This window comes from Botryllus schlosseri, chromosome 15, assembly GCF_051294905.1.
Source record: "Botryllus schlosseri isolate E-star chromosome 15, Bs_hap1, whole genome shotgun sequence".
In the NCBI taxonomy this organism is placed as follows: Eukaryota; Metazoa; Chordata; class Ascidiacea; order Stolidobranchia; family Styelidae; genus Botryllus; species Botryllus schlosseri.
Genome location: NC_137250.1, coordinates 20,362,962 through 20,388,678, shown reverse-complemented (window position 1 = coordinate 20,388,678; position 25,717 = coordinate 20,362,962). Strand labels below are relative to the sequence as shown.

General features: G+C 43.6%; 2 protein-coding genes across 3 annotated transcripts in view; one reads left to right on the top strand and one right to left on the bottom strand.

Annotated features, from left to right (window-relative positions):
- Nucleotides 1-25,717, top strand: part of LOC145457449 (epithelial membrane protein 2-like) — a 417,463-nt gene that overhangs the window by 226,283 nt on the left and 165,463 nt on the right. The window lies entirely within an intron of this gene.
- On the bottom strand, nucleotides 788-25,717 carry LOC145458159 (histone acetyltransferase p300-like). Of its 2 annotated transcripts, none has more exons than XM_080336522.1 (35): nucleotides 25,419-25,717; nucleotides 21,706-21,771; nucleotides 20,927-21,648; nucleotides 20,194-20,316; nucleotides 19,816-20,127; nucleotides 19,299-19,457; nucleotides 19,135-19,237; nucleotides 18,260-18,490; nucleotides 18,098-18,203; nucleotides 17,430-17,540; nucleotides 17,247-17,364; nucleotides 17,079-17,178; nucleotides 16,328-16,512; nucleotides 15,283-15,915; nucleotides 14,640-14,774; nucleotides 14,446-14,584; nucleotides 13,522-13,640; nucleotides 13,128-13,367; nucleotides 12,895-12,983; nucleotides 12,743-12,832; nucleotides 12,468-12,602; nucleotides 11,800-12,021; nucleotides 11,616-11,727; nucleotides 10,950-11,098; nucleotides 10,604-10,742; nucleotides 10,338-10,532; nucleotides 9,214-9,408; nucleotides 8,082-8,363; nucleotides 7,784-8,005; nucleotides 6,249-6,984; nucleotides 5,907-6,031; nucleotides 5,724-5,825; nucleotides 5,159-5,281; nucleotides 2,287-2,361; nucleotides 788-1,956 (listed from the first exon to the last, which is right to left on the bottom strand). In XM_080336522.1, exons 2-35 carry the CDS (start codon nucleotides 21,746-21,748, stop codon nucleotides 1,522-1,524), a joined length of 7,005 nt encoding a protein of 2,334 aa, XP_080192648.1. In that variant the 5' UTR covers nucleotides 21,749-21,771; nucleotides 25,419-25,717; the 3' UTR covers nucleotides 788-1,521. The 2 variants fall into 2 exon arrangements, with proteins under 2 accessions (XP_080192648.1, XP_080192647.1); XM_080336521.1 differs by having other exon boundaries at nucleotides 16,316-16,512; nucleotides 25,419-25,716.

The following is a 25,717-nucleotide window of genomic DNA, read 5'->3' as shown; positions in this document are numbered from 1 at the left end:
TCACTGCACTTTTCGACAACCCTGTGGCTTGATCACGACATCTCAACTATGTGCTATGCTCTGTACTACATGTTGCGTACGCTGGGTACACGAATCGGGGTTTCGAAGCTGTCACAGAGGAAAATAATAGCGAAAGTATAATTTTCGGTGGTACATGAACTCCTAGTGAGTGACAAGGAGCGTATAATTTCAGTGCTCGAAAAAATAATCTCCAATTCGTTGGAATTGGTCAGCGATTCAGATTCGAGCCGTCCAATCGTCGTGCCCAGCCCTAGTGTGGAGACTGCGATCTATCCCCAAAATAAAACACATTTGCAGCATCACAGGTATGATGGCCTATCGTTGTGTTCGACACCTTCTGTCTTGTGCACGTTGGTGTAGTGTGGAGAACGGAACCAGAGCGGATTTTGGTCTGATATTTAAGATTTTAGCCGGACATTTTTCACTCATCGTGTTGCTGGAAAAGTTTCAACTCCAGTTCATTAGATTCACTTCCATTGCCATTATCACATTGAAGATAATTTGGTGTTTTCTCCACCACGGCCATTTCACTGCACTTTTTGACAACCCTGTGGGGTTGATCACGACATTTGGAACCGACAGCAGAGTAGACTTTGGTCTGATAATAAAGATTTAAGCCGGACTTCGCACTTAACGTGCTGCTGGAAAAGTTTCAGCTCCAGTTCATCAGATTCATTGCATGGTTTTCGAATCTTACACATTTTCCTAAAAAAACTCCTGTCTCGCAACGCTGACTGTCAATTCCAAGCAAGCAAACACGCACAACTTTCGGCAAGCGGAAATCACGGATGATCCACCACACTTTATTGAAATACAAATCAAACGATTTCAAGTATCAAAAACTCTCAGGTTACGCCTAGCCCTAATGCACTTTTAGAAACGTATAATCGAAAAGAATAAATTATTATTACTCGTAGCCGTGCTGTTCCGTACACTCGCACGCGCGGTGGGGTTACTTGGTATAAGAACTCTCAAAGCAGAGATTGAATAAAATTGGAAATAGACCGATTGGCGGCGTCCGCGGGACCAAGCGGCGCGCTTGCCTTCCGGGTCGGACAGTATAACCGCCGCGGCGCTCCAGAGAAACAAATGAAAATAGAGGGAAAAAGAAGAGATGATGTAAATACATACAAATTAAAACTCTTTTATTTAAAGTCATCCACAACAGGCATAACAAAATATAGCTTATCCATACAGGGGGGGCGCGCGAAGGGAAGATAGAGATGACACGCATCAAATTCTCACTTTCAAGGGTACGATACACAATGTTCATCATAGTCACCTTCACACACAGTCGGTATTCCCACAAAAACAACAACAGGTTCTCCGCAGAAAATAGAAGTTCGCTCGTATACAGAAAAAGGTAATTGCCTGCACCATCCCATATAGACTCCACGTACCGACTTCGAACCGGGCCCCGGTCCAGCTAGACACAGACGATCTCACATCGTACGCGTGGCGACACACATTTCATTCACCTCAGAGGCGTGTTTCATAGTTTCATTTATCGTTCATTTTTCCATAACTGTCCATACCCTGATTGGGGTTAGCTAAATGGCCCATGCCCTGATTAATGTTAATGTTACCTTGAAAAGCGTTACCCGCATTATTAAACCCAGCCCCCGGCGTAGCGGGATGCGAAAAAGTCCCGCCGCCCATCATAGACTGTTGCGTGGCGCCCACGTTAAACTGCTGTTCCATGTTGGACACCATGTGTTGGGGCACGCCCTGGTTCTGGCTCATCGGGGTGGTGCGGCCGGGCATGGCGTGTGGCGGCATCTGCTGCATGCCCGTCCGGCCCGGGGTCATTTGCTGCTGGGCCGGGTGAGACACGGGGACACCGGCGTTTGCGTTCATGTTGGGGTGGTGCTGGAGGGTGTTCTGCATGCCCTGTTGCATATTTGTCATTTGAGGGCTCATGACGACTTGATTCATCTAAAAAAGTAACAGTGGTTTAAAGCGAGTACAAAACTAGACTTATTCAAATAATTCCAGTGTTTTACTTTATTTATCTTCTCTTATCAAGTGTTAATGGTACACTTTGTCAAATTGGTTTTCATTTGAATCTCCGTAAATATGCTTGTCATTTTTACTCTTGATAAGTGGCACATGAAAAGTCTTTTAGTTCATAAATAATTCTGCGATTAAGCAACATTCAAATCACTTCATGGACTTATGTGTCCCAGTTAAATCTCAAGACAAAGACACCGTTGTAACATCGGCTCAAAAGCAATTGACAATGCATAAAAAAATCCTGTCACTTACAGTGTGGTTCCTAATCTGATTAGGCATTCTTTGTTGGGGATACCTCATCGTCATCACTCTCTGCTGAGATATCGCCTGAAACGACAGAACTCTTGTCACACAGCAATCGGCACCAGACAGGCGGATTCTAGCGGCAACACACTTCTAAAACTCTATATTGAGTTGTTAAAAAAAGATTCAGAGCAAATTTCGCTTAATTCCATCTAGAACAGGGGTGGGCAAACTTTTTAGCTCGCAGGCCGAATTCAACATTTGAATGCATTCGCGGGCCGCACTATATAAAATTAAGATAAGCCAAAATATTGGTATTTGATTATATGGTGGCCGACGGCATGGAAAAATGTACATGCATTTGTGTATTTAAAACAAATCAAACAATGATTTGATGATAGCGTACATGCGTCAGAAACATTCACAAGAATTTATAAGCCGGTCGTTTTCATTGTCGAAATTAGGGCTGAAATTAGGTTGGCCCGAATCTTAGAACTGGATGTAAATTTGAGTCTGTGAGCAGCGATCTGTTCATAGATTTGCTGATTGCACTTTTGGTGCAACTCCAGGACACACAATGCTGACAGTATCATAACCATGTTACCTAATATGCTTCTATAATGTATAAATAATATAAGAAGATGAAGACTTCTATACATGCAAAGAAGAAAGAACGTATCTATATGACACACTCGCGAATACGTTTTCCCAATTACAGCACTTAAAGTTGCCAATCTAAAATCACATTCGTGGTCTGAATCAAGTCATTTACACTATACGTTCTGTGATCAGTGATCACCTTTTAAAATGCATTGGCCTCGAGGCCGAACTATCCCGCCATCAATGATATAAAAAATACTATGGTAAGAATATAACTTACCGTTAACATGTGGAATTATATTAAGATAAAGTTTAAATCGAGCACCCACAGTAATTTGATTTTTAGTACGAGTTTTATCATTATTTTTACGTTTCTTGAGGCTTTCGGACACAACAGTGTTGCGGGCCGTAGTTTGCCCACCCCTTATCCAGAAGAAGCGAAGATATTGTGATTCAAAATTTTGGATTTGCAACAATAGTATTTACTGTGGGTGGTTCTATAATTGAAGAATTTCTTATGTAAATACTAATTTTTTCATATCCAAAATTCTGTAGGCCTACTCCAAAAGCCTCACTTTTACTGGTTGGAGTTGAGTCGAATTTTGGTGTGCAGCGGCTTGTTCACCAACCTAACAATGTTAACCCTTTGCGACCGGCGGTCTAGTATACTAGACCGCGACTCTTTAACACAGAAGATTCGGTATTTAATCGAAGATAGCTAGACCTGTATTGGTCATAAACTATTGCAATCGGTTTGTATGGATAGCTCCTATAAATACGCATACATCAGACCATGTATAACCTATTGTTGCAATGTATATCCTGCTTGAAATGCAGATTGAACACGCAAAAACGTTTACCGCAAAATTGAATTTGTAAAGATGTTCGCGTGAATGACCGCCTGAAATATATACCATTGTATCTTCCGTTCTAGACGTCACTAACCAATTACAGTTATCTTCTATGACTTGTTGTTGGTCATATTATTCTATGAAAGTCCTTGTATCGAAGATTAGCACGTAGAAGAGGTTTCAAATTGACGTGAAAGAAGAAAACCTTATTACGTGAAAATCATGGCTGCGTGAGAGCACCTGACTCGTTGCCGTTTCAAACAGATGTACAATTGCATCAGGCAAATGCAAATTGTACATATGTTTAGCCATTATCCTGGCATATTCATCAATATCCCTATCATGGAGCCTAGTTTTGTATAAGAAAGCCTACACCAGCCCTAACACTGCACAAATAAGCGTGCGAGTTCGGCTGTTTTGGTACACGAGCCTGTAATAACAACGTCATGTAGAGGCAGTTATATATCTGTTTTAGATGGTATACGAAGTTACTGTTGGCTTCTATGACTACTGTTGATCATGCCTGGAACATTAGCCGTATAGAATACAGTTCAAATTGATGTGAAATAAAGCAATAATGTATCACATGAAATGACTTCTCGAGCGTATGGGCACTGGGCAGTGTCGAATAAGGCAATATTGTATACTTACGGATCCTGTGCAGTTGCAAGTTACATATAACAAGCAACTGGGGTTGATAACACTTCAATAGCATGGGGATATATACTACAGGCAAAATTGCCAAGGCAGTTACTATGTTATGTAGACTGTAGAGCTGGACGCGCGTTGCCTTCAGCGAGAATACGAGATTACGTAATCGATTACTCATCGGCGGCGGCCGCGTGATTGTGCTTATCATCGCTACCTTTCCAAGATCGTAGCGCTGGGCTATGAAGCGCTATAGTAGCATGTAATGTCTCGTTGGAATGTAGATATTCATGCGGAAGGCAATCAGGTGGTCATATACCAAGAGAGGGCCTAGGTATGACGTCAGGAGATATAGAAGAACAAAATTGTAATTTATTTTCAAGAAATCGAGAACATTTTCTCGCATAACGGTATTCCCTCTGGCGTCTGAGCCGTGAGAGTATCTCGGACCGCTAGGCGGCTACTTCAGGTGTACGGCAATATATTGGGCGTCGATTTAATCCATATGGATGGCATTTTATCATTTTTTTGTGGATGCAGTAAAATTTTGGTCAGTAGGCCGGCCGGTTACAAAGGGTGAACTGACAACCACAAAAATTTGAAGCTGAAATTCTTTTCGAATAATCCTAACGTACACAAACAGAAATATTCTCGCCACCACAAAATGAAAGCAGGCAAGCAGCTACACCCCTCTTGATTTCTGTATTCGCCAAATTACTGCTAAAAAGGAGCATTTCAGCATTGCCCCCCCCCCCCCCACACACACTTAAAATCGGCCGCACCTGCTGATAGGGTGGGGCGGGCGTCTGGAACTGGGATTGCGGGTGCTGCATCCTGTGTGGCTGCTGCTGCTGTTGCGGCTGCTGCTGGTTCCACTGCATCGGCTGCTGGATGTTGCTTACTCCCTGCAAGAGACACCGCCCAACGTTAAGGCCCATTTGTCATAATAATAAAACGAACAAGGCAACATCAGAGTTAACGTGATGTTAGTAAACTTCACTAGCGAGCAGCGATATCTACGACAGTGGTTCCTGACCTATCACACGGTGTGCAACAATCGCAATTACCTGTAAGCCTTTGGGATCCTTCATCCCAATTCCAACTTAGCCCTATCCCCAACACATTGATACATACATACCAAGTGTCAAATTAAACATGCCGCATATCACAATTCACACTCGTACTCGGTGAAACATTCATTCTAAAATATATCACCGCAATATTGATGCATCGCTTTGATAATAATAATAGACATTACATTTCTATTGTAAAATCCACTAGCAATCCTACACACATTCAACATGAGTCTCTAAGTGACACGAAAAAGAAAAATTCCACTCGGCTTACCTGTTGCATATTTATTTGCTGCTGATTGATGTTGGTACGCATATTGTTGGCCTGCATCATGACGTTGCCAGGCTGCTGCTGCATTCCGGGCTGCATGTTACTCTAAACGGCAAAACGACACTGTTACATATCACCACGCCAAACGAATTCGAGATACCAGGCTGCGCCACAAAGGAATCTTACCGACGGCCGCGGATTGGCGGGCTGGTTATTCCTCCGATGCTGCATGATCTGATTCATGAGCAGCGGGTTTCGCTTCAGGTAGTCCATCAGCTGGCCTGGGTTCCTGGGTTTCGGACCGCGAGGGGCTGCGGAGAAAAAATGGCTTCAGCACGGTGGGAATGGAAAAAATGAATACAATTCAAAAAGAAACGCAGAACAATAATCGGGTTCAGTGCATTGCAAAATGAAATGAAAATGAATCAGGTCCAGCATGTTGGAAATGAAATAAAGAGTAAAAATCGGGTCCATCGTATTAAAATTAAAAAAGTAACAAAAATAAAAACAATTCGGCTCGTTCCTTACCCGACATTGGCTGATTGACCTGGCCCGGTTGCGGTGAAGTCACGCCGATCTGCGTGTTGTGCCCCGGCACCGGTTGCCTCGTGTTAGGCCACCCGCCTGCGTTCTGATTCACCCCCGTCACCTGACCCATCGGCCTGCCCATCGCCCCCCTCTCCCTCTGCTGCTGCGCAACCATCTTGGCCGCCTGCGCCGCCCGGACCGCCGCCGCGGGCGGCGAAGCCTGTTTGCCCGTTCTGCCGCCCGCGTAGGTCGCCTGCCCGGGGCTCAATATATGGGTTTGCTGCACGGGTAGCGGCACCGACCCGGGCTTGCCCATGTGTCCCTGGTTCATCCGGGGCGACGCGATCTGGACCTGGTTCCCTGGACTCGTCATTGGCGCGTCGCCTTGCGACGAGATCATAGGCGGCTGCATTTTTTGCGCCGTCATAGGCTGAGCATTGATTTTCGGGCTGGGCTGGTTGCTGATTGAGGTATTCGCGGCGTTGGTGTTGGCTGCGCTCTGCTGGTTTGACTTTTGCGTCATCACCTTCATACGGCGCTTCATCAGGTGCTGCTGACGCAAACGGTGCTGTCTCTCCTGCTCCTTCATCTTGGCCTTTATGTTCTGGCAGAACGCCACCGGGCACCTGCCCTCCTGGCAGTGCCTGGCGTGGTAGTAACACAGTGCTATCAGCTGCTTGCAAATCAAACACGTGCCCTGAGACTTCTTCTTGCAGTTCTTGGCGTGTTGCAGCACCTGGTGACAAAAGCAATCAAGAATGGCGCGCGCACGATAAAAAATAGCATACATTAGAGATATCCACTCGAATCCGAATATAAATTGCAATCATTCAAGTTGAGTAGAGATAGACTAATTTTCGAGTGTGGAAATCACACGCCACTGTCCATTAACTCCTATAATCAAGTAGAGTTGTAATTTCGATAATTTTTTCATCCCGGAAGCATTGAAACCCCGATTGGTTACATCGCAACGCAATTATCTACTAGTTGCCGACGATTACCCTGACGAGTGTCAGCCGAAAATATTCAGGTTCATTTCAATATGAATATACTATTCAACTGTGTATTGAAGTTCTGTACCTCCAAGAAGCTCTTTGAAAGCATAAAGTACAATGCACGTTTGCGGAAACGACCGTTTTGTGAAGTCTCGACCGACCAACAGCTTTGTCACAAGCGCAATGATATCGTTATGACCAAATTATCTATAATCTGGCATAGAACCAGCTCATTATTATCTTTGGGTGGCATAAAAGCAGCATATACACAAACTTTTCACACTTTCAGTGCCATTACGTCGCCATAATGAGCGTTACCGGACCTCAAGCCTAGTTATCACTCGCGTGACACTCGATTCACCAGTCTTAGCAATCACAAACAGATTTGAATTTACGATTTATATCAGCCCGTATTCGAATATGGAATTTCTATCAATATACAGATCTTGTGCGAATTTCCAAAAAAAACTTCACTTATTCCTGGATATACTCAAATCCAGAACAAACAAAAATATTAAACCCGCCAACTCGCAGACATACCTTTTTCATCGTGAAGCAAGCGGGCTTGTTGCAGTTCGCGTTCTTACACTGACACGCGTGCACCAGCGAACGTAGACACGTCTCCACCGATATCGTCCCAGATTTACTGTTATGCGAGCCGCCTCCAGCACCCATCGTGCCGTCGTCGATACCCAACCCGACCTTCTCCATCTTGTGTTCGTGTCCAGTCGAGGTGTAGCACGGAATGCACAAATCAAAGTCCTGGCAGAAAAAGATCATAAAGTTAGCTGATCTGTACGCTAATCGTGTGTTTAAAAACGGCAAAACCAACACTCACATGACACACTGTACACTGGTACCGCGTCTCCACGTTGTTGTGGCACTTGTTGCATTGGTACGTGAACTTATCCTGTCCGCTCGTGTGCAGCTCGATCAGCATCGCCATGGTGGACCACTTGGCGCGGCGTAACGACGAAAACTCAAAATGCTTTTCCCTGGCCATGGTCAGGAACGCGTCTCGGCCGTCCATCAGATCGCACTGCAGCGTGTTGTCGGGGTCGGTGGTCGGACCCATCTTACTCACCGATTCCACGGGGTTTAATCGGATCACAAAGAACACCTGGACAAAACCGAGAAATAAACATCGTAAATAAATACTGAATATAGATTTAATTGGCTTCCAGCTTATATAATTTATACAGTTTCTTCTCGACTTACTGTTTTTACAGCAACAGCTTCAGTTTGCTATTTGGTTTGTGAAAATACATTCCGAAAACCAGCCACCCATTTGTGTCATACAATTTCAAAGCGAAACATTTTGTGCAATGAAAACATCGATCATTCCGGCATGTACTTATAGGACTCCAAACACTTTAAAAGCAATTTGGAATTTTTGAGCATCCCAGCAAGAGAACGAGGGGTTTCCCATTACCCATCAACCCCTCAATTTGGCCTCCAAGCAATTATTGTGAAATGCTGAAATTTACATGATATAGGGAGTGAAGTACATAACACACTTAACATTAACTTGCATCAAATTTTCAAAGGCCAAGACTCTATTAATGCAATTTTAAATTTTACCTTACCAGACTGTACCCCTTTTTTAAACCTCATGTTATAAATTCGCGAATACATTTACCCTCCCGGCACGACCTAGCAGGAAGATATCAGTGGTAGATGAGTCTAATTTCAAAAGCAACAAAAAGAATCCAATTTTCCAAACAACTTCCCAATCTATTATACTGCGAGAGCCGATAACAAACTTTCATCAATTACACATATCCCCTGCCTGTCCTGACAAAACAAAACCGGCTTCAAAGATAGGTGAAAATGTAAAATGCCAAATACAAATAGAGTAAGAAATAGCAATACCATTCCTTGTTGTTGGGTGAGGGGATCGCATTTCAAACAAGTCAAAATTATGCAAAACAGGCAGTGGCAAACGTAGCACGTCTTTTGCAGGTACAAACCTCCTTGTGTTTCTCCATAATCTGATAGAGTTTATCAGACAAGTCGTTCGTGACCTGTGGCACCTTCTTCTTCGCGGTACGCTGCGACGTCTTTTTAATATTGGCCTTTTTCGACTTCTTATTTTGGGCGCCGTTCTTAAGGCCGCCGTTACTTCCCTGATCGGACTGGAGAGGTGAAAACTTGAATAAGAGAGCCTGGTGAGATAATAAGGGCGAAGGAAAATCAATGTGCGGAAATGGAAACGAACAGTACGTGGAGGGCCTACGAGATCGATCACTATCGCATGCAGGCGGATCAATAATATTAAGGTGCGGTTCTGTTGCATATAAATTCACAGTGCTAGCGTATCGTAATGACAGGAGAAAGTATCGTAGGTAAAAGCCCTTCTTATACCGCATGTTCGAGTACGTGAACGTACGACATTAATTCCATTTTTTTTAAACATTTTTACTCATAGGGGCAACTAAAGCTGAGTACGGGATAGTTTTAAGGAGCCCACGTAAGCCCATCGTAGTTGGCAAGAATTTATTGTGCTAGGTCACACTAGGGCATCCGCTCTACAAAACATTAGGAGGCATGCCTAGCAAGGTTGTAATGACTCGAGTCATGACTTGACCAGAGTCACGATTTTCCGATGACACGAGTCACTTTCCCAAAATACGGAAATAACTCGACTCGAGTCAATCTGTGCATTGACTCAACTTGGCCTCGGGTCGTTGCGCGTAACTCTAACCAAGTCATATGAGTCGAGACTCAGACGACCAAGACCGAGTATTGGCACTGGTGCTTGAAAATGTGACCAGAAACTGCTAAAAGTGAGGAAAATTAGTATATTATAAATGCGAACCATTTGATATCAGCAAACAGAGTTATAAAAAGTGGGTTTGGCAAGACTTTAACTGGAAACTGAGCAGTCAACACAATGACTTGTACTAGGATTCGACTCTGTGGTGACTCGACTTGTGACTTGGTTACAGCCCTGGTGCCTAGTCATGTTCTAGTACCACTGTCCTTAAATTTTACAGCTCCACAACTTCAACTTGAGCAGAAAAAAGTGAATTTTGGAACGTCCGTATCTATAATACAAAGCAAAGCCCCGAAAATAAGACAGATCGACACCCACCTCTTCCGCCGCAGCCTGCTCGTTGGCCTCCGCGCGTTTCCGCTCCTCTTCCTCTTGCTCGATCTCCTTGATGCTCTCCTCGAGCACGTTGGGCCAGAAGTCGCCCTCGAAATAGGGCAGCTCGCGGGCAGACTGTAACCTGTCGTCCTTGGCCTGGTGGAAGATGTCCTTGTAGTCGATGATGACTTGTTCGCTCTGACAGAATATAAAAACGCGGGGGTTTTGAAGCGTTCGTGGAGCTTCACATAAGGACAGGCGTCACTCACGATGGCTTTGTCGAGCATCTTCTTGTACCAGTCCTGCAAGCGTTTTGGCTTTGGGATCTTCTGCTCAGGCGGGTGGCAATGGAAGATGTAGTCGTCGCCTTCGCAAGGCGGGCACGCCCATATGTGAGCAAATTCGTACCTGCCCAGCAAAACAGTGACATCAAATAAGCAAATGGGAGTAGCCGGGTGATTCAGTCCCAATATGTAACTTTTAGCAACCGGAAAGTCCCAGATACACGGTACATTCAAGATAAGATTATATTGATTCAGCATAATCACACCTATTTACCCATTACACCTTGAGAAAATATCGAAAATACAATTCTACAATCAAACGATCCCTCACCCGAGATTCTTGCAGTACTCGAAATAGCCGATTAGAATTTCGTGATAAACGGCCGTGCGCAGGTGCCTCGGACGAAAGAAGTGCACCGAGTCGAGATAGGACAGGTAGACCCGACGCTGGTTGGGTCGTGGCGCGTCCGACCCGTACTCCTGAAAAACAAAGCGTCAGAACGGTCCCGACTTATCTACGTTAGCTCGACAGCATATCATGTCGGTCTTGAACATGCAAAATATATGTTCTTCAACAGGATCATCAAATGTGTTCTCCACGAAACGTAATAATTGCTGGCCGGTGATATCGGTGAGGATCACAAGTGTACTTTCTTGCCCAGAAATAGATACATACGCTAGAATAAGTCAGGAGGAGGGTTAAGTCGGCGTTGTGGGTTGGTTACGGTTCCTATGTTACCGTAACCACCGTCCGTAAACCAGTTATAAATGCATGGTTCTGCAAGGTAATATAACGAATTTCGTGGGGAACATACTTGGTGATCACGTGAAACACCGTACGCTTGTGAATACAAAAGTACACTCGTCCGAGAATGTCGTTAACGAGACACAGTTAATACCAAACGCACATACATGCGCATTATGTGCAAAGTTCAGACGATCGCCGATGATGATTCGCACCCAAACACGCCGATTATCACCGAAACAAACCCTATACCTGCACGTGGACACCAAAAAAGCAGACATCGACACCGTCAATTTCTTCAAACGCAAAGAACGCTTTCGCCCGGTACGGGAACGTCTCCGGCATTTCCTTCGTGTCAACAAATCTGAAACACAAGCGCCGCATGCATCACACGACCCCATACACTCGACCCCGCCACCCCCGAACGCGTCCTTACTTGGTTTTCATCCCGGACCGCACTTCCACCGTCTTGTCGCCACTGTACACGACCCGGATGTGCACGTGCCCCGCCACGCCCGTCGTGTCCGTCCTCTTGATGTAGTTGTTGACGCGCCGTTCGATGTGCTCGCTCAGTTTGTTTTGGGGCAGTTTCGAGGCGACGTAGCGGTTGGGCTTGCGTTGCGCCCCGCGCCGGGACAGGCACTCGTTACAAGTGAACCTAAATGCGAAAAATCATATTTTTCAAGCATATTCATTAGAAAAAACTCAAATGAAACGTCCCGATGACAGCACAACGCGGAAAACAATAAAGAGCTTCTTGAGGGGTACAGAACTTCAATATGCAATTGAATAATTCATATTGAACTAAAACTGTCTGACACTAGTCATGGGTAATCGTCAGCAACTGGTAGATAATTGGCGAGAACATTGTAAAAAGAACAATCGTATTGTAGACTACTTATACTTGTCCATTTTTTTTAGCGAAACTGAAATACTTCTTTTCTCATGTAATCGAGTAACAACGGCGTTTGCTTTGGCAGCCTCTGGAAATTTCCGAGTAAGTTAATATCATATACTTAATAGTATATACCAAAGCTAGGAATTTTCAACCAACATAGCGACAGTACTAACATGTTTTCCAATCAAGTAAAATCACAAACGTACCCTTCCGGCCAAATGGGCGCCATATGCAGCACGCAGATCTTATGCATCTTGCGTCCGCACGCGTTACACGTCTCGAAAGGTTCCTGGTCCAGCACGTCGTTCTTTTTCTTCTCAAACTGGCTTTTCGGTATCGTACTGTGAAACAAGCCGACATGACTCAACGCGCAACATAACCGACTTAGTCACGGCCGGTCATCAGCACGCGAGACGCAGTCACAATAGCGGCGAAAATAAAGGAAAATCTCTCGTCATAAGCCTTGTGAACTGATACTCACGTTATCGAAGTCTGCGGCTGGCTAGGATCGTCGGCCAATGAAATCGCGTCGCCTGGTATATCGTTAAAACATTTTTCACAGTAGTCATATCTGAAACAGGAGAGTGCTGTAATTGCCTCGCAGCTATGAAATCATCGAAATTCAGACCGCACCTATTCTGGTAATCGTAATAAACAGCCCCGGTGGGTATTGTGCAGAGCTGCTTGCCGTAGCAGCATAGAGTCATTGGCATAAACTCCAACTGAAAAACAGAAACGCACAGCTATGAATACGCAGAGATGGTCGTAAATTTCTCCCCAAGGAACAGTTACCATTGCAGGGCCTTGTTTAGTTAATCTGTCAAGTAGAAATAGTGTAGTGAAAATAGTTAAAACCCAATTTCTACCTTTCTTCCGCAGCAGTACCCCAGCCTCTGCATCACCGGGTCGATCTCGCTCTCGAAGACGTCCTTGAGCTTGGTGCAGTACTTGTAAATGCGGGTGGTGCGCCTGTTGTACAGCCAGGCGTTGTTGAACATCAGCCACACGTCGGCGATAAACTCCCAAGGCTCCTTGTACTTTCCGGTCTCCAGACCCTTGCGGATCGACGACAGGTCCATCGGGCTCTTCACAATGTCAAAATAATCCTGGAGCAGAGAGAGAAGGATCAGAGGTCGGAAGGAATTCACGACAGAAAATTTTAGAGACGATTTGGGTTTGAAAAACTTATTTGATGATTTCGGCCCGAATTTTCTATTTTCATTAGGCCTCATCTCTGAACTCCGAGACGAGAGTGCTCACCGGAATGTTGAGCTCGTGTGGGTCGACCGGTTGTCTGAACGGGACCGATTCGGGGTCGAGCAGGTACAGTTTTTCCAGCACGGGGAGCAGAGCCACTTTCAGCTCCAACAGTTCGAACACTGCAACGACAAAAATCAATGTTCTCAAATGTTGCTGGCAAAAAGTTTTTTTCAATGTAAGAATACCTTCTGAAACTGCGATTCAAAAACTCAACACAAAAAAAGGTTGATTCGCTTGGCATTGTGTCTTGATGCAAAAAAATGGAAATGTTTAAAACACATTATTTTGGAATTCAAAGGAATCTTGGGAGTCAGAGTTCTGTCAAAATTATATTGGAATGTTTGAAATATCCAGAGTCTTAGGTAAAGGGAACCGAGTAAACAGCCGTGGCGCAAGGCTCGTAATGACTCGAGTCATTTTCTCAAAATACGGAAATGACTCGACTCGATTCAACCTCTGTCAATCTCTGTATTGACTAGACTTGGACTCGAGTCATCGCGCACGACTCGAACCAAGTCATATGACTCGAGACTCAGACGGCCAAGACCGACATTTCATTGTAATTTCGGTGAATAGTAAAGTAACGACACTATTGGGATTTCGTCTATTCGTACTTGTACTCGAAATGCGACCAGAAACTGCTTAAAGTGAGGAAAATCAGTATATTATAAATGCGAACCATTCGATATCACCAGACACAGTCATAAAAAGTGGGTGTAACTTTAACTGGAAACTGAGCAGTCAACACAATGACAATGAGTGATAATACCATGACTCAGACTCGACCCTCAACTCGCTGACTTAGACTCGGTGGTGAATTGAAAATGACTCGACTTGACTCGAGTCAAAACTATAAAAGTGAGATTGACTCGTGACTCGGAGCCTTGTGACTTGGTTACAACCCTGCCAGGCGCCAAGACCCACCTTTATGCGGCGTTTTGCCCGACTTAGTCAATGGCTGATCGGGCTTCTCCTGCTTGACAAACGGGTCGTGACTTGTGGTCTTTGGCGCGGAACTCGTCTCTGGCTTAGAAGTTGAGGGAAATTTGCCGTCTGGCTCAGTCTGAAGACACACAAGTTTGGCAGCGACTGCATAAGAAAAACAGAGACCGACAAACCTTTGGTTCGGTTTTCACGTTCACTTTACTACTTCTGGACGGTGACCACGATTTACCGCCGCCCCCACCGCTCGGGTAAGCCTTGCTCTTTCCGTTTTCCTCGCCTTTGCCACCAGACACAGGCTCCGCAGAAACCTGGAACAACGTTGAATGAATCAATATAAAATTCATGTATCATCGTATGCCCGTTTTTACAAAAGAAGCACGCCAAATGAAGGTTGGAAAAGACAAGAGACACCTGCAGGATCCCACAATCACTATTCTGGCTTCGCGTGCTATTTGCAACATATCCACGGAAACCATTTCCGCAAATCCATTCACGCAGAAATGGAAAACTAGAAAATTCTCAGCTTTTTAAAATTACACTATTATTAGCATCACTGAAAAAACTCATTAAACTACAAATAACAAAGAGAAACAACAAAAATCAAATTCAGTGGTTATCAAATCAGAGTTCCTTCGTGTACGCACAAGAATGGCAAACGTCTATACACCAAGCTCGGCTCATCTCGCACTATACAGTTCTCGTATAACATTTTCAGGGAAACCAGACAATAGATTAGAATATCACAAAGTACACAAGAAATTGATCAGAGTCATTTTGCTCTAATTAGTCTCATTCAGTCTGCATTCGAGTCCTTACCTCTGCCTTCCCACTGCCACATTTGGAAGCGGCGCCGGGGTACCCCACAGGCTGTACGTTCGGTTTTGTTTCGCTCACGAAAGGCGGAGGAGACGCAAACACGTTCGACGTCGACGTATTCGAGCCGGGCAACGACACAAACGAAGTCTGCTGCACGTTCTGCGCCGCGGGCGCCGCCGACGCCGTGCCCTGCAGTATTTCCTGCAGGGACGAGCCTTGCGACGGCTTGCTCTGGTCGTTTGAGGTGTACAAGGGCCGCTGGGGCTGACCGGACTGGTTCCCTACGACGCTGGGGCCGTAAAAACTACCGGTCGAAGTCACTCCGGAAGTGGAAGACGGCGCGGAAGGATTGGTCTCGAGCAGTAACCTTTCGAGCCGCGGCTGTTCAGAGGCCGCGGACGAAGCCATACCCAGCATGTTATTTCCGTTTTGGCCGCCCTGCATCGCCTGGCCCTGGCCGATGTTGTTCTGGAGCAGGTTGGGCTTCATGCCCCCCTGCTGCGAGCCGAACATGTCCGATCTGTTGTCGTTCATGTCCTGCATGGCGTTGGTGGCTTGATTGAACTGCTGTGGATTCGAGAGTTGGTTTTCGTTGATGTGCTGGTGCCGAATTTCTTGGCTCGCCATTTGGAACTGTTTGGGGCAAAAGTAGGAAAGATATCAACACATATCATATGTGCGTATGAAGACCAGGTGCGTACCCAGCAAGGAAAGAAAAAAGTTTGGAATTTTATAAATTCACCAAGGTATCGTCAATTCATTATTCTCGAGATCATGCGTAAATGCTGATAATAACGAGGATCAGATAAGCTTCCCAGTATTGACACACTGAAACGTTCGTTATATATATATCGTCACAATGGAATCAATGTCCATTTGAGCATCTTGGAAAAATCTCAAGATTTTCATTTTCTTTCGGCCACATCTTGGCCATGGTTATGATTGTCAGATGGTGTGAAAGAAAATCAAAAAAAATCAGAAGGGGTTTCGATTTTTAAACCAGGGGAGATTGACACCTCAAAAAATGGATCACCTTTGTCATTACCGGGTCGCCCGTGTTGACGCCGGGATTCCCCATCATGTTGTCCATCCTCTGGCTCTGACCGGCCGCGGGGTTGGGCATGGGCTGGCTGAAACGCATTCCCGGGCTCGCCATGCGCGGGTTCATGCCGGCGTTCGGCATGCGTACGTTTTGCATCTGGCCCATGCGGACTTGGCCGTCTTGCGTCACTGAATTTTAAAATTTCGAGGTCAGAGTGAAACCGGAGTTGTGACGGCTCGAGTCATGACTCGACTTGGACCGACACCACAAAATAGACTCAAAGCTGTCTTTTATCTGCTTGAATAATCATGTTGAGAGTGAGAAAAATGCTAGGACTAGGACTCAAGTCTTAACACTATGACGCAGACTCGACCCGTTGTGAATTGAAAATGACTCGAATTGATTCGAGTCAAGATCATAAAGTAAAATTGACTTGTGACTTGGAACCTTGTAAAAGTAGCAATTTTCAAGTAAGTAAAAATGCTAGGCCTAGTTCAGGCTAAACAACTGAAAGCTAGAAGTGGATATACTCAAAAATCATAACCACTTGAGAAAGTAGAGCAAGTACACAAAATCTACTTGAGTGCTTCGAAGTGTACCTGTACTTGAAATAAGCTCTTGCCGGAAAAATCAACTAGAGTCCAACGGTGACATTTGAACATTGCTATCGATAACATGTTAAAGTAGCTACCACCAGAATCCATCTCTCATACCGTCTATCTGTCTTACGCCGGACCAAACAAAACGCACGTACCCATACGGTTTCCTCCGGGCCTGTTCCTCAAAGCTCTCTTTTCTTCCAGTTCCTTCTGGATTTTATAGATTTTTTCCGCCAAAAAATGGTAATATTCGCTCTGCAAAGGGAACGCTCTCACTCGCCGTACGTGAAATCAACAACAACAAAAACGCTCCCGCATCTTACCCGGCTGCTCGCCGCCTCGTACATGTCGCATTCCACCTTTCTCGCAAAATTCACCAATTTTCTCATCCGCTCGTCGGTGAGCGAGACCTTCTGAGGGGTCGGAAAAATAGCCTGAACTCTGAACGAAAGAATTCGGAGTGTGATTTCAGAGTAACATATCCCAGAGAGACAGGAAAAACTCACAATTTTTGCACCAAATGATTTCGTAACTCCTCCGTGACGTCGCGATGCCATTCCCTCTCGACCCTGGTCGGGGTGAAGAAATTAGTGCCGTCTGTCGTCTGACCGGGGCGTCTATAAACACAAATTTCCTTGATTAGCAAAACGTAGCGTCTACGCGACATTTATCGTCATGGTTGCCATCGACATGGATCAAAAACCAAGGACAGCCAAACACTTCAACAGCGTAACAGTAAAATCAGTAAACTGATCACAAAAAAGGTCACCACTTTCGACCAGGACGAATATCACATATTCACAGACGTTTTCGCCGAAAATGAGACCAACTAAGGGACACTAGGAAAAAATAAGGACCAATTGCAGGAAAATGCTGCATGTGTTATCCGGATTGATTTGGAACCAAGGACGGTAGACAAAATGTGATGCTATAATTATTACTATTCATCTAGTTAAGACATATATAAGATGCAATAAGCTATATCGCGGCCGGAAATAAGGAATAACTTGCCACAAATAAAGACAAAGTAAGAACACAGCTTGAAAATAAGAGTTAATCTAAGAAACAAGAACAGTGTAGTTTGACTAGTTTTATCAGACAATACGTTTCAAAATATATACAAATCCGAGAAATAAAGACATTTATTTACAGCAACCCTGGCCACGGTACTCACGGCGCCATCCCGGGAACCTGCGTGTTCGCGACTCCATTCGGCATATTTCCAGCCTGAGGATTATGCGGCCTGCCCAACATCGGGTTCCGATGCATCAGAGGATCTTCTACAAACAGACATCCGTTAAACCTGATTTCTCTCACGAATCAAGCATTATCGTACTCATAAAGTTGGCGTCGTACTGCACGGACGACGGGCCCGCGATGTGGTTCTCGCCGGTCGAAGTCTGTCCCATGTGCGGCGTCTGGGTCGGCCACGTTTGTTGCATCGACGTCGACGGGGCGCCCGAGTTGTTGTTTGGCACGCTTTTCAAAGGTAGGCAGACTTCGCACTCGGGCCTGCTGCACGACCGCCAATGCGCGATGATTTGCCGCGACGATGCGCAGTGTGCCACTGAACACAGGAGTTCCGGTAAAAGCCTACGTTAAGAGTTGGGGGATAGGTGGACAGCGGGGGTTGGGCACAAAAATTTGAGTATTCAACTCCGAGTCAAGTATTAATTGTAATTGTCAGAGTTGATTTGTTTGAGTAACGAAAATGTGCACCTTTATGCCAAGAGGACTATTTTATAAACGAAAAATATAGCTGTTGGAGCCTCAAAACAATGGTGGGCCGTAGTTCAGCATCAAAAACACATCGCAAAAGGCTACAAATACTCATGAAATGACATTTCTGGCAAGTAGTGATCACAAAGCGCAATGAAATAGTCAAGGTCTAAAAATACAAAATTATCTTGGTGTAATCATTTGAACCTTTCAAGTCAATAATACAGACATGATATCGTATTAGCTGATACTTGAATACTCAGCTCTAAGGCTCAGTACCCGACTCGAAATCGAATCACCCCGATACTCGATTATTCATAACAGCAAACGATTTAGGTTCTGCCACTCGCTGATGTTTTTACCAGATCGATATATTCCCAAAACTAGAATTTTGCTGGAAACAACCCACAAAAAAGCATGAGCATTTCAACACGGCTGAACTCTGAACTTTAACGAGACAAATCGACGAGCAGGCTTAACAGCAATCCGTACCTTGACAAGACTTGCCCTCGTTACACACGTTCATGTGCTTCAGCACATCTTTCATAGTGCTGCAGTGAGGTAAAAGACAGTTTATAGATTCTCCGTTTTGTTGCTGAAAAACAAAACAATCCCGATAAATATTGATTCAGCAAAAAGCGACGGCACAGACTCACCTCTTTCTTAGAACACTTGTAGGCGTGCAACAGCAACACTAGCTGTTGTTGGATGAGCCTACGCTTCTCTGGGTCCACCGGGGCACTCGTGGCAGACTGTGCCGGCTGGTTACGCGCCGGCATATTGACAAATTGCTCTTGTCCGGGTTGTTGGGTTTGCTGCAATATCATTCTCATTATATAGAAGTCTGGTGGGCTTGCGTTTTATATAGAGATCTTGAAGAATTGTGCTATTGTATCAAAATTTCACATGACAATACATTAAGAGTTCATGTGCAAGTAGTTACCAATAGTACAAACCATCTGTCTGCCTTGATTACTCAAATATCTCATGGCAGTGACATATTTGGTGATACGATTGTTGATATACGATTGTTTTTTACAATTCTCTACTAGTTGCTGACGATTACTCCTGACGAGTGTCAGCAAAAAATACTAGGGTTTATTTCGATATGAATATATCATTCAACTGTAAAAAATACGATAGCACTATAATCCAGGTTGTTAGCGTATATACCTGATTCATATTCGTTATGTTGTGCATATTAGCGTTAACTTGGATTGATTGCTGCTGGGTCCCGTCTTGGGACATGATAGCTCCAGCCATGTCCTGAACTGGAGCGTTCGGATGTCGTACATTCCCAGTCGGTACCATCTGCATGTTATTACTCCTCATCTGCTGCATCGCCATGTTGGACTTATCCATGCCCCCCATCATGCTCATGTTAGGCTGTTGCCCCATCATTTGCATATTGTCCCCGGGCTTGTCACCCATCATCATACCGTTGGTGACGTGATTTGGATTAACCACACCTTGTGGTAACATGCCCTGAAAGCAACGTTTTCGATCACGCCTCAGCTCGAAATATTGTTAAACCGTGACAATCAAACTTACACCAGTCGCAGACGAGGGTCTCGTGGGGTCGTTGAAGACCCCCGAAGCCATTGGTTTTGGACCCGATTGGATGTTGTTGTACGTTCCGTAATTATTCGAGTTTTGGAACATTTGAGGATTCGTCTGAAGGAAATATTGTGTTTATCGCATGTGAGAAAACCTCTTTTTTTCCGTGGAGCTCAAAATTTCTTTTTTTTTGGGGGGGGGGGGGGGTTGCGTGGATCCTATTGATTTATCATCACATGTAATCTGTGGTGAACACAACTAAGGACAGATCTTAAAAAGCAAAGGTTCCCGACGCAAGTGTCATGACCCAAACTAGGGTCACCTTTATTATTATCGGTCGCTGTCTGCAATCATATTGTGCCTGAGACAAAAAAATAATAAATAATGAATATACGGTAATGTAAAACGTGAAGAAATCACAAAACTTGAAAATATCTACAACATCGCACGCATTAAGAAAGGATACTCAGTGCTTATACTCATTTTACATCAAAATTGCATATTACTTCAATCAGTAAAGAATTGATAATTTTTTGCGTCACGAGATCTGAATATTTATTTTAAATGGGTCGTCTTAAAAACGTGTTGGAAACCACAGTCATGGAGCATAATATAGTTTTAAAGTTATAATTTAAATATCGACGCTTGAAAACTAAGAACTGGCGAATGAGTGGAAATTCTCAACACATTCCTTCGAAACTCGCAATCAAATCAGCCCATCACAAACCTGCATCGTCATTCTCGGCTGCCCCATGTAATTTCCCTGTTGATTCATCATCTGCGGCGTGCCCATCCCCATTCCCATGTCATTGGAAATGTCGTTTCCAAGACCGCCCGGGTTCATCCGGCCCATGCCGTTCGCGATGCTCATCTTATCCTGCGGCATCACAGGCGTCATCGAAGACGCCATCGACATATGCTGCATCTGATGGGGCACTCGAATCTGACTCGTATTCGCGGCGATAGTAGTCCCCATACTGCTGACGCCCATAGACCCCATCTGCATGGAGACTGGTCTCGGCGATGGAGTCGCGCTTATCGCACTGTTAGGTCTGCTGTTGGGCCTTGGTATCGCAGCGGGGGGCGATTTCAAATTGTTCCTAAGAGCATTCAAGGTACCGGCGTTAGGACTTTGCATGGAAGTAGGTTGCGCGCTCAGCGGGCTCGGCTGTGGATGCGGAGTGTGTTGCTGCTGAGGTCGCGGGCTGTTATTACTAACTGGCGACGAGGTCGACCCGTGTTTGGGCGAGTTCTGCAGTAGGTTCGCGATGTTCTTATGCGTTTGCGCTGCGGACAGGGGGGCGGCGTGCGGCGAAAGTACGCTGTTCGCACCTATCATTTGAACCGACTGGGAAGCAGGGCGACTCGAAGCCACCGAATATCCGTTGCTTGACAACCCCGGGTTCGTTAACTCTTCGGGTAGAGATTCTTCCAACAGCTGGAACATCTCTGCCAAAGAACCGCGCATTCGGTATCCAGCAAACAATACGTTCATATTGCACTTACCCTCCCTTTTGACGCGTTTCATCGGAGGCGGTCCTTCTGCCATATTGTTTGCTCAATATTGAAATCCTTAAAACATAAGCATGGGCGAGAGGTGAATTTCTTATTCATAAAAAGTAATGTATGTTTGTTATATAGCAAATAGAAAAAAATGAACACTGAAGCAATTTTAACAGCACCTTTGCCTGGAAAAAGCAGTTGACACACTGTACTTCATCAAAATTGAACATAACTTGATTGAAATTGATGATGTAGCAGCCATTTTGTAGCTCAAATTTACTGTGTTCTTTTGTTATTTCTGGCCTACAGACCTAGTCCTGTACGATAGTTCGCACATCCAGTTACTACAACCTTCAATATTTGAATATTCTGCATTGGGTTTGACGAACAATTTATGATAAAAATGTCAGGTTGCCCACATAACTACTTTATTCTAGCATTATTAGAAATCAGGGTCACTATGGTTCTCCATTCACCTAATTCCAGTGCAGTTGATCAACAACAGTTTTAGAATTCCTCACCAGTCTTTTCATTTGAAAATAAAACGCTACTCTCTCTCTCGGTGGAACTAGTACAACATCTTTGCAACTAACAGTGGAAAACGCACATAAACCTGACCCGACATTCAGTATTTTATGTGTAGCCGATTCGACAACATACTGAATTGAACCAAGTTCTCCCCAAATAACGTCACAATAACCCAATCTCAGGTATGGGGAATCCCCATGTAATTTCAAGTCTAGTGCTGCAATTTACGAAGAATTCACACTCAATGCTATCCAGCTCTTCTTGAGTACAATACATCTCAATATAAAATATTGCCCTTATAGTTATCTCAATTAGCTATTTTTCGTTACTACCACTCTGAACCACTCCGTACAAACTGCAACCTAGAGATTAGGAAAAAATAGGGATGAACTTTCTAGGCTTGCAGCCGCAATGACATAGAAAACATACGAGAGAAGCTATATGACATTTATGGTGATGAACCGATATAGCTGCATGCATGAATGTGTACTTATCAAAGAGAATTCCTCACAAACAAAGAGATAAGTGCTTAGCATATTGATGGAATTGTACACAATGTACACCAATCACTTTGCATCTGATGCTGGACAATTCCTATTGTAATGGTCCACTCATCAACAAAGAATTACAAGTCCAGTTATCATAGCTAATCTGATTGCATAGATGGAAAAGCAGTATACTTGATAGAATTGCAGGTTAACATTTTATGCAGAACGTTCCTCAAATGCTTTTGCTTTCACATGCAGTATGGCGCTTATATTCTAGGATAACAGCTCAGCACAGACAACTCTTCGGCTTTTGTTGGACTAAGATTGCAATAATCCCTCAAAAAATAGCGTTTGCATTAATTGTGATTAAAAGCCAGTTTACTAATGCGTATCTACTTGCAGTATGTATGGACTGCATCAGTAAATAGTGCCTATAACCAACCAACACTTCAGAAACACTAGAATAATTCATGAGCCTGTCCTGCAAATCTATGGTCACGCAACAATAACAATACTCTCCAACAACATAGTGTTGAATGTGGCCATAACCATCATGGAAAACATTATATTTATCGAAGAATACTATACCAAATTAAACTAATTGATTCCTCTGTAATATTAAGGAAATTAAGTTTCAGAACAGAATGCAAATATTTTAAACCCGGTGGAACGCCTCATGACTAAAGACTCAAAAACCAAAACATCGAATCACAATTTTAGAATTACAAAATAGGTTTAAGCTCACTATTCCAGGAGATTAAAGGTAAGTGACACAATAACACATACGTAGTTGACATCAATAACACATTCTCAGTCAGTAAAAAGCATTTTTATCACCTTTCAACAGATAGGCTATAAGGGGATCGAATTTTTCTCATGAAAATACACTGGATTCAAAGCAACGAGAAACTAAATAACAATGTACACAAAATATATATATATATATTTCAATGTGCGTTGATAGAAAAAGACTTGGACTTCGTCATATATAAGATGACATTTGATTATTTCAACCTCAAAGTGAAAAATCGGTCAAGAATTTGGTTTATAAGGAACAATGAGTTCCATTTATCATTAACATCAATGCAAAATACAGTACTACGGTTTCTAAAAATACGTTCCAAGTTTTCAAAAGACGCATTCTCTGCACATTGTGATATCTTTCCTGAACTGTCTAGTTTATTATTGTTAAGTTAGTTTTGACCATTGTTGTAGTATATAGGCCCTATCAAAATGCTGGATTTGATATAATCATCAGTATGCAAAACACTTTTGCATAGTTTTAGCTAACCTTCAAATCCTATGGTCGAGCAGAGTATAGCAATAGCAGCTCTTGGTGTTCTCATGTTCAACAAGTATACTAGTCCTCGTGAGCATAGAAATTCATAAGTATACATTTGATACCAATATCATTCGACTGTAGTATAGGTCTACACCAGTTTGAAGACATGTATGTTTCCAGCAAGTCGACAGTGATATTGAAAGTATATTGTAGTGATCTTTACTACTACAAACTCTTCGCGTGATATTGGATTTGACTTTGGCGTGCTCTTGAATTGTGTGTGGTTATATATTGCATTAACCCATGGTACTATTGATACTGGAATCTTTACTTTCTTTCAAGGTTTATAGAATGGAAGAGTGGAGCTACTATAAGTATAATAATCGAGCTGACTGTTAAATATGATCCCGACTCTTTCGCCCAGTTATAGTGAGGACTATACTCGGTCAGGAGTAGAGAGACGTAACGCAGGCATATAAGTGCTATACTATTCAAATGTGGCCACGAGATACGGTACAGCAATTGCAGGTTTTAAAAGCCGATATTTCATGGCCGGGAATTCATTGTTGGCCTTGCCGCTTTACTGTCGAGTGTGCTGGTGCTCACTGGTCAAGTGCCAATGATCAAATATGTTCATGTTCATTTTGTGACAACTCCAACTGTAATTATGGAATGTCACTAGATGATCAATCGTACGTTATCGAAAATTTTCTTTGCCGTGACACTGATGGCTTTGTTGCTTTATACTGATATCATAAGACAGTATAATATTCAGTTTGTATCAAGTCCCGACACAAAGCTCACTAAAGATATATTGGAACAGGCTAGTTGTCAAGTATTAAATCATACGGCAGTTCAAGATGGTGTTATTCCTCAAACATCATCTACTCATATACTCAAGCTTACGTTTAATCTGTGTACCAGTATGTATATTGCCTCCTCAACAACATTCTGTATGATGCTACTGCACCAGTGCATGTGCATGTTAGGCTAAGCTAAGTATAAGGATTCATTCATATACTCAACTCACCAACCCCTACTGGAATCTCAGTACGTTTTGCCTGATATATCAGGTGAGCAGCGATGATTCTCCAAGTTGAAGTAATTTAATAAAAAATATTTAAAAAATCAAACGTAGTGTGAGCACAGGACACCGATTCCAAACAGGTCACCAACTACTGTTTTTTTACTAATGCTGCAATATTTTGATGTATTTTTTTCTCATGCCGAGTATTATGTTTTGAAATGATTAAAACTATTATTTTGTAATTGACAAACTCATTTCCAATTATCTTACCGATATACGAGAAGTCAACAAAGATGCAGATCACAGAGGGGGTGATTACATTGCGAGATAGTAATTTTTAACCACAATACATCAAAAAATAAGAAACAATCATCAAAATCAATCAATTTACCTGTATTGAGATTTTGGGGGTTCTCTTAAGATCCCTTTTTCAGGAAATGATAATCCTTTTATCTGGATTTGATTCAAACTCCTTCCTACTAAAACACCTGTAGCCAGCAAACTTGTGCCGGCCGACTCCCTACTTTACTACGAAAGGTTGATTCATATCCGATAATTCCAATTTACAACAGTGTTCGTTCCAACATTCTACTACGGTCTCACGGCTTACTAATAATTCCCGCCCGCTACACTTTCCGTAACATGGCGGCTGAGATACGAATGTTGATGCTCGTACATCCGGGACTTTGT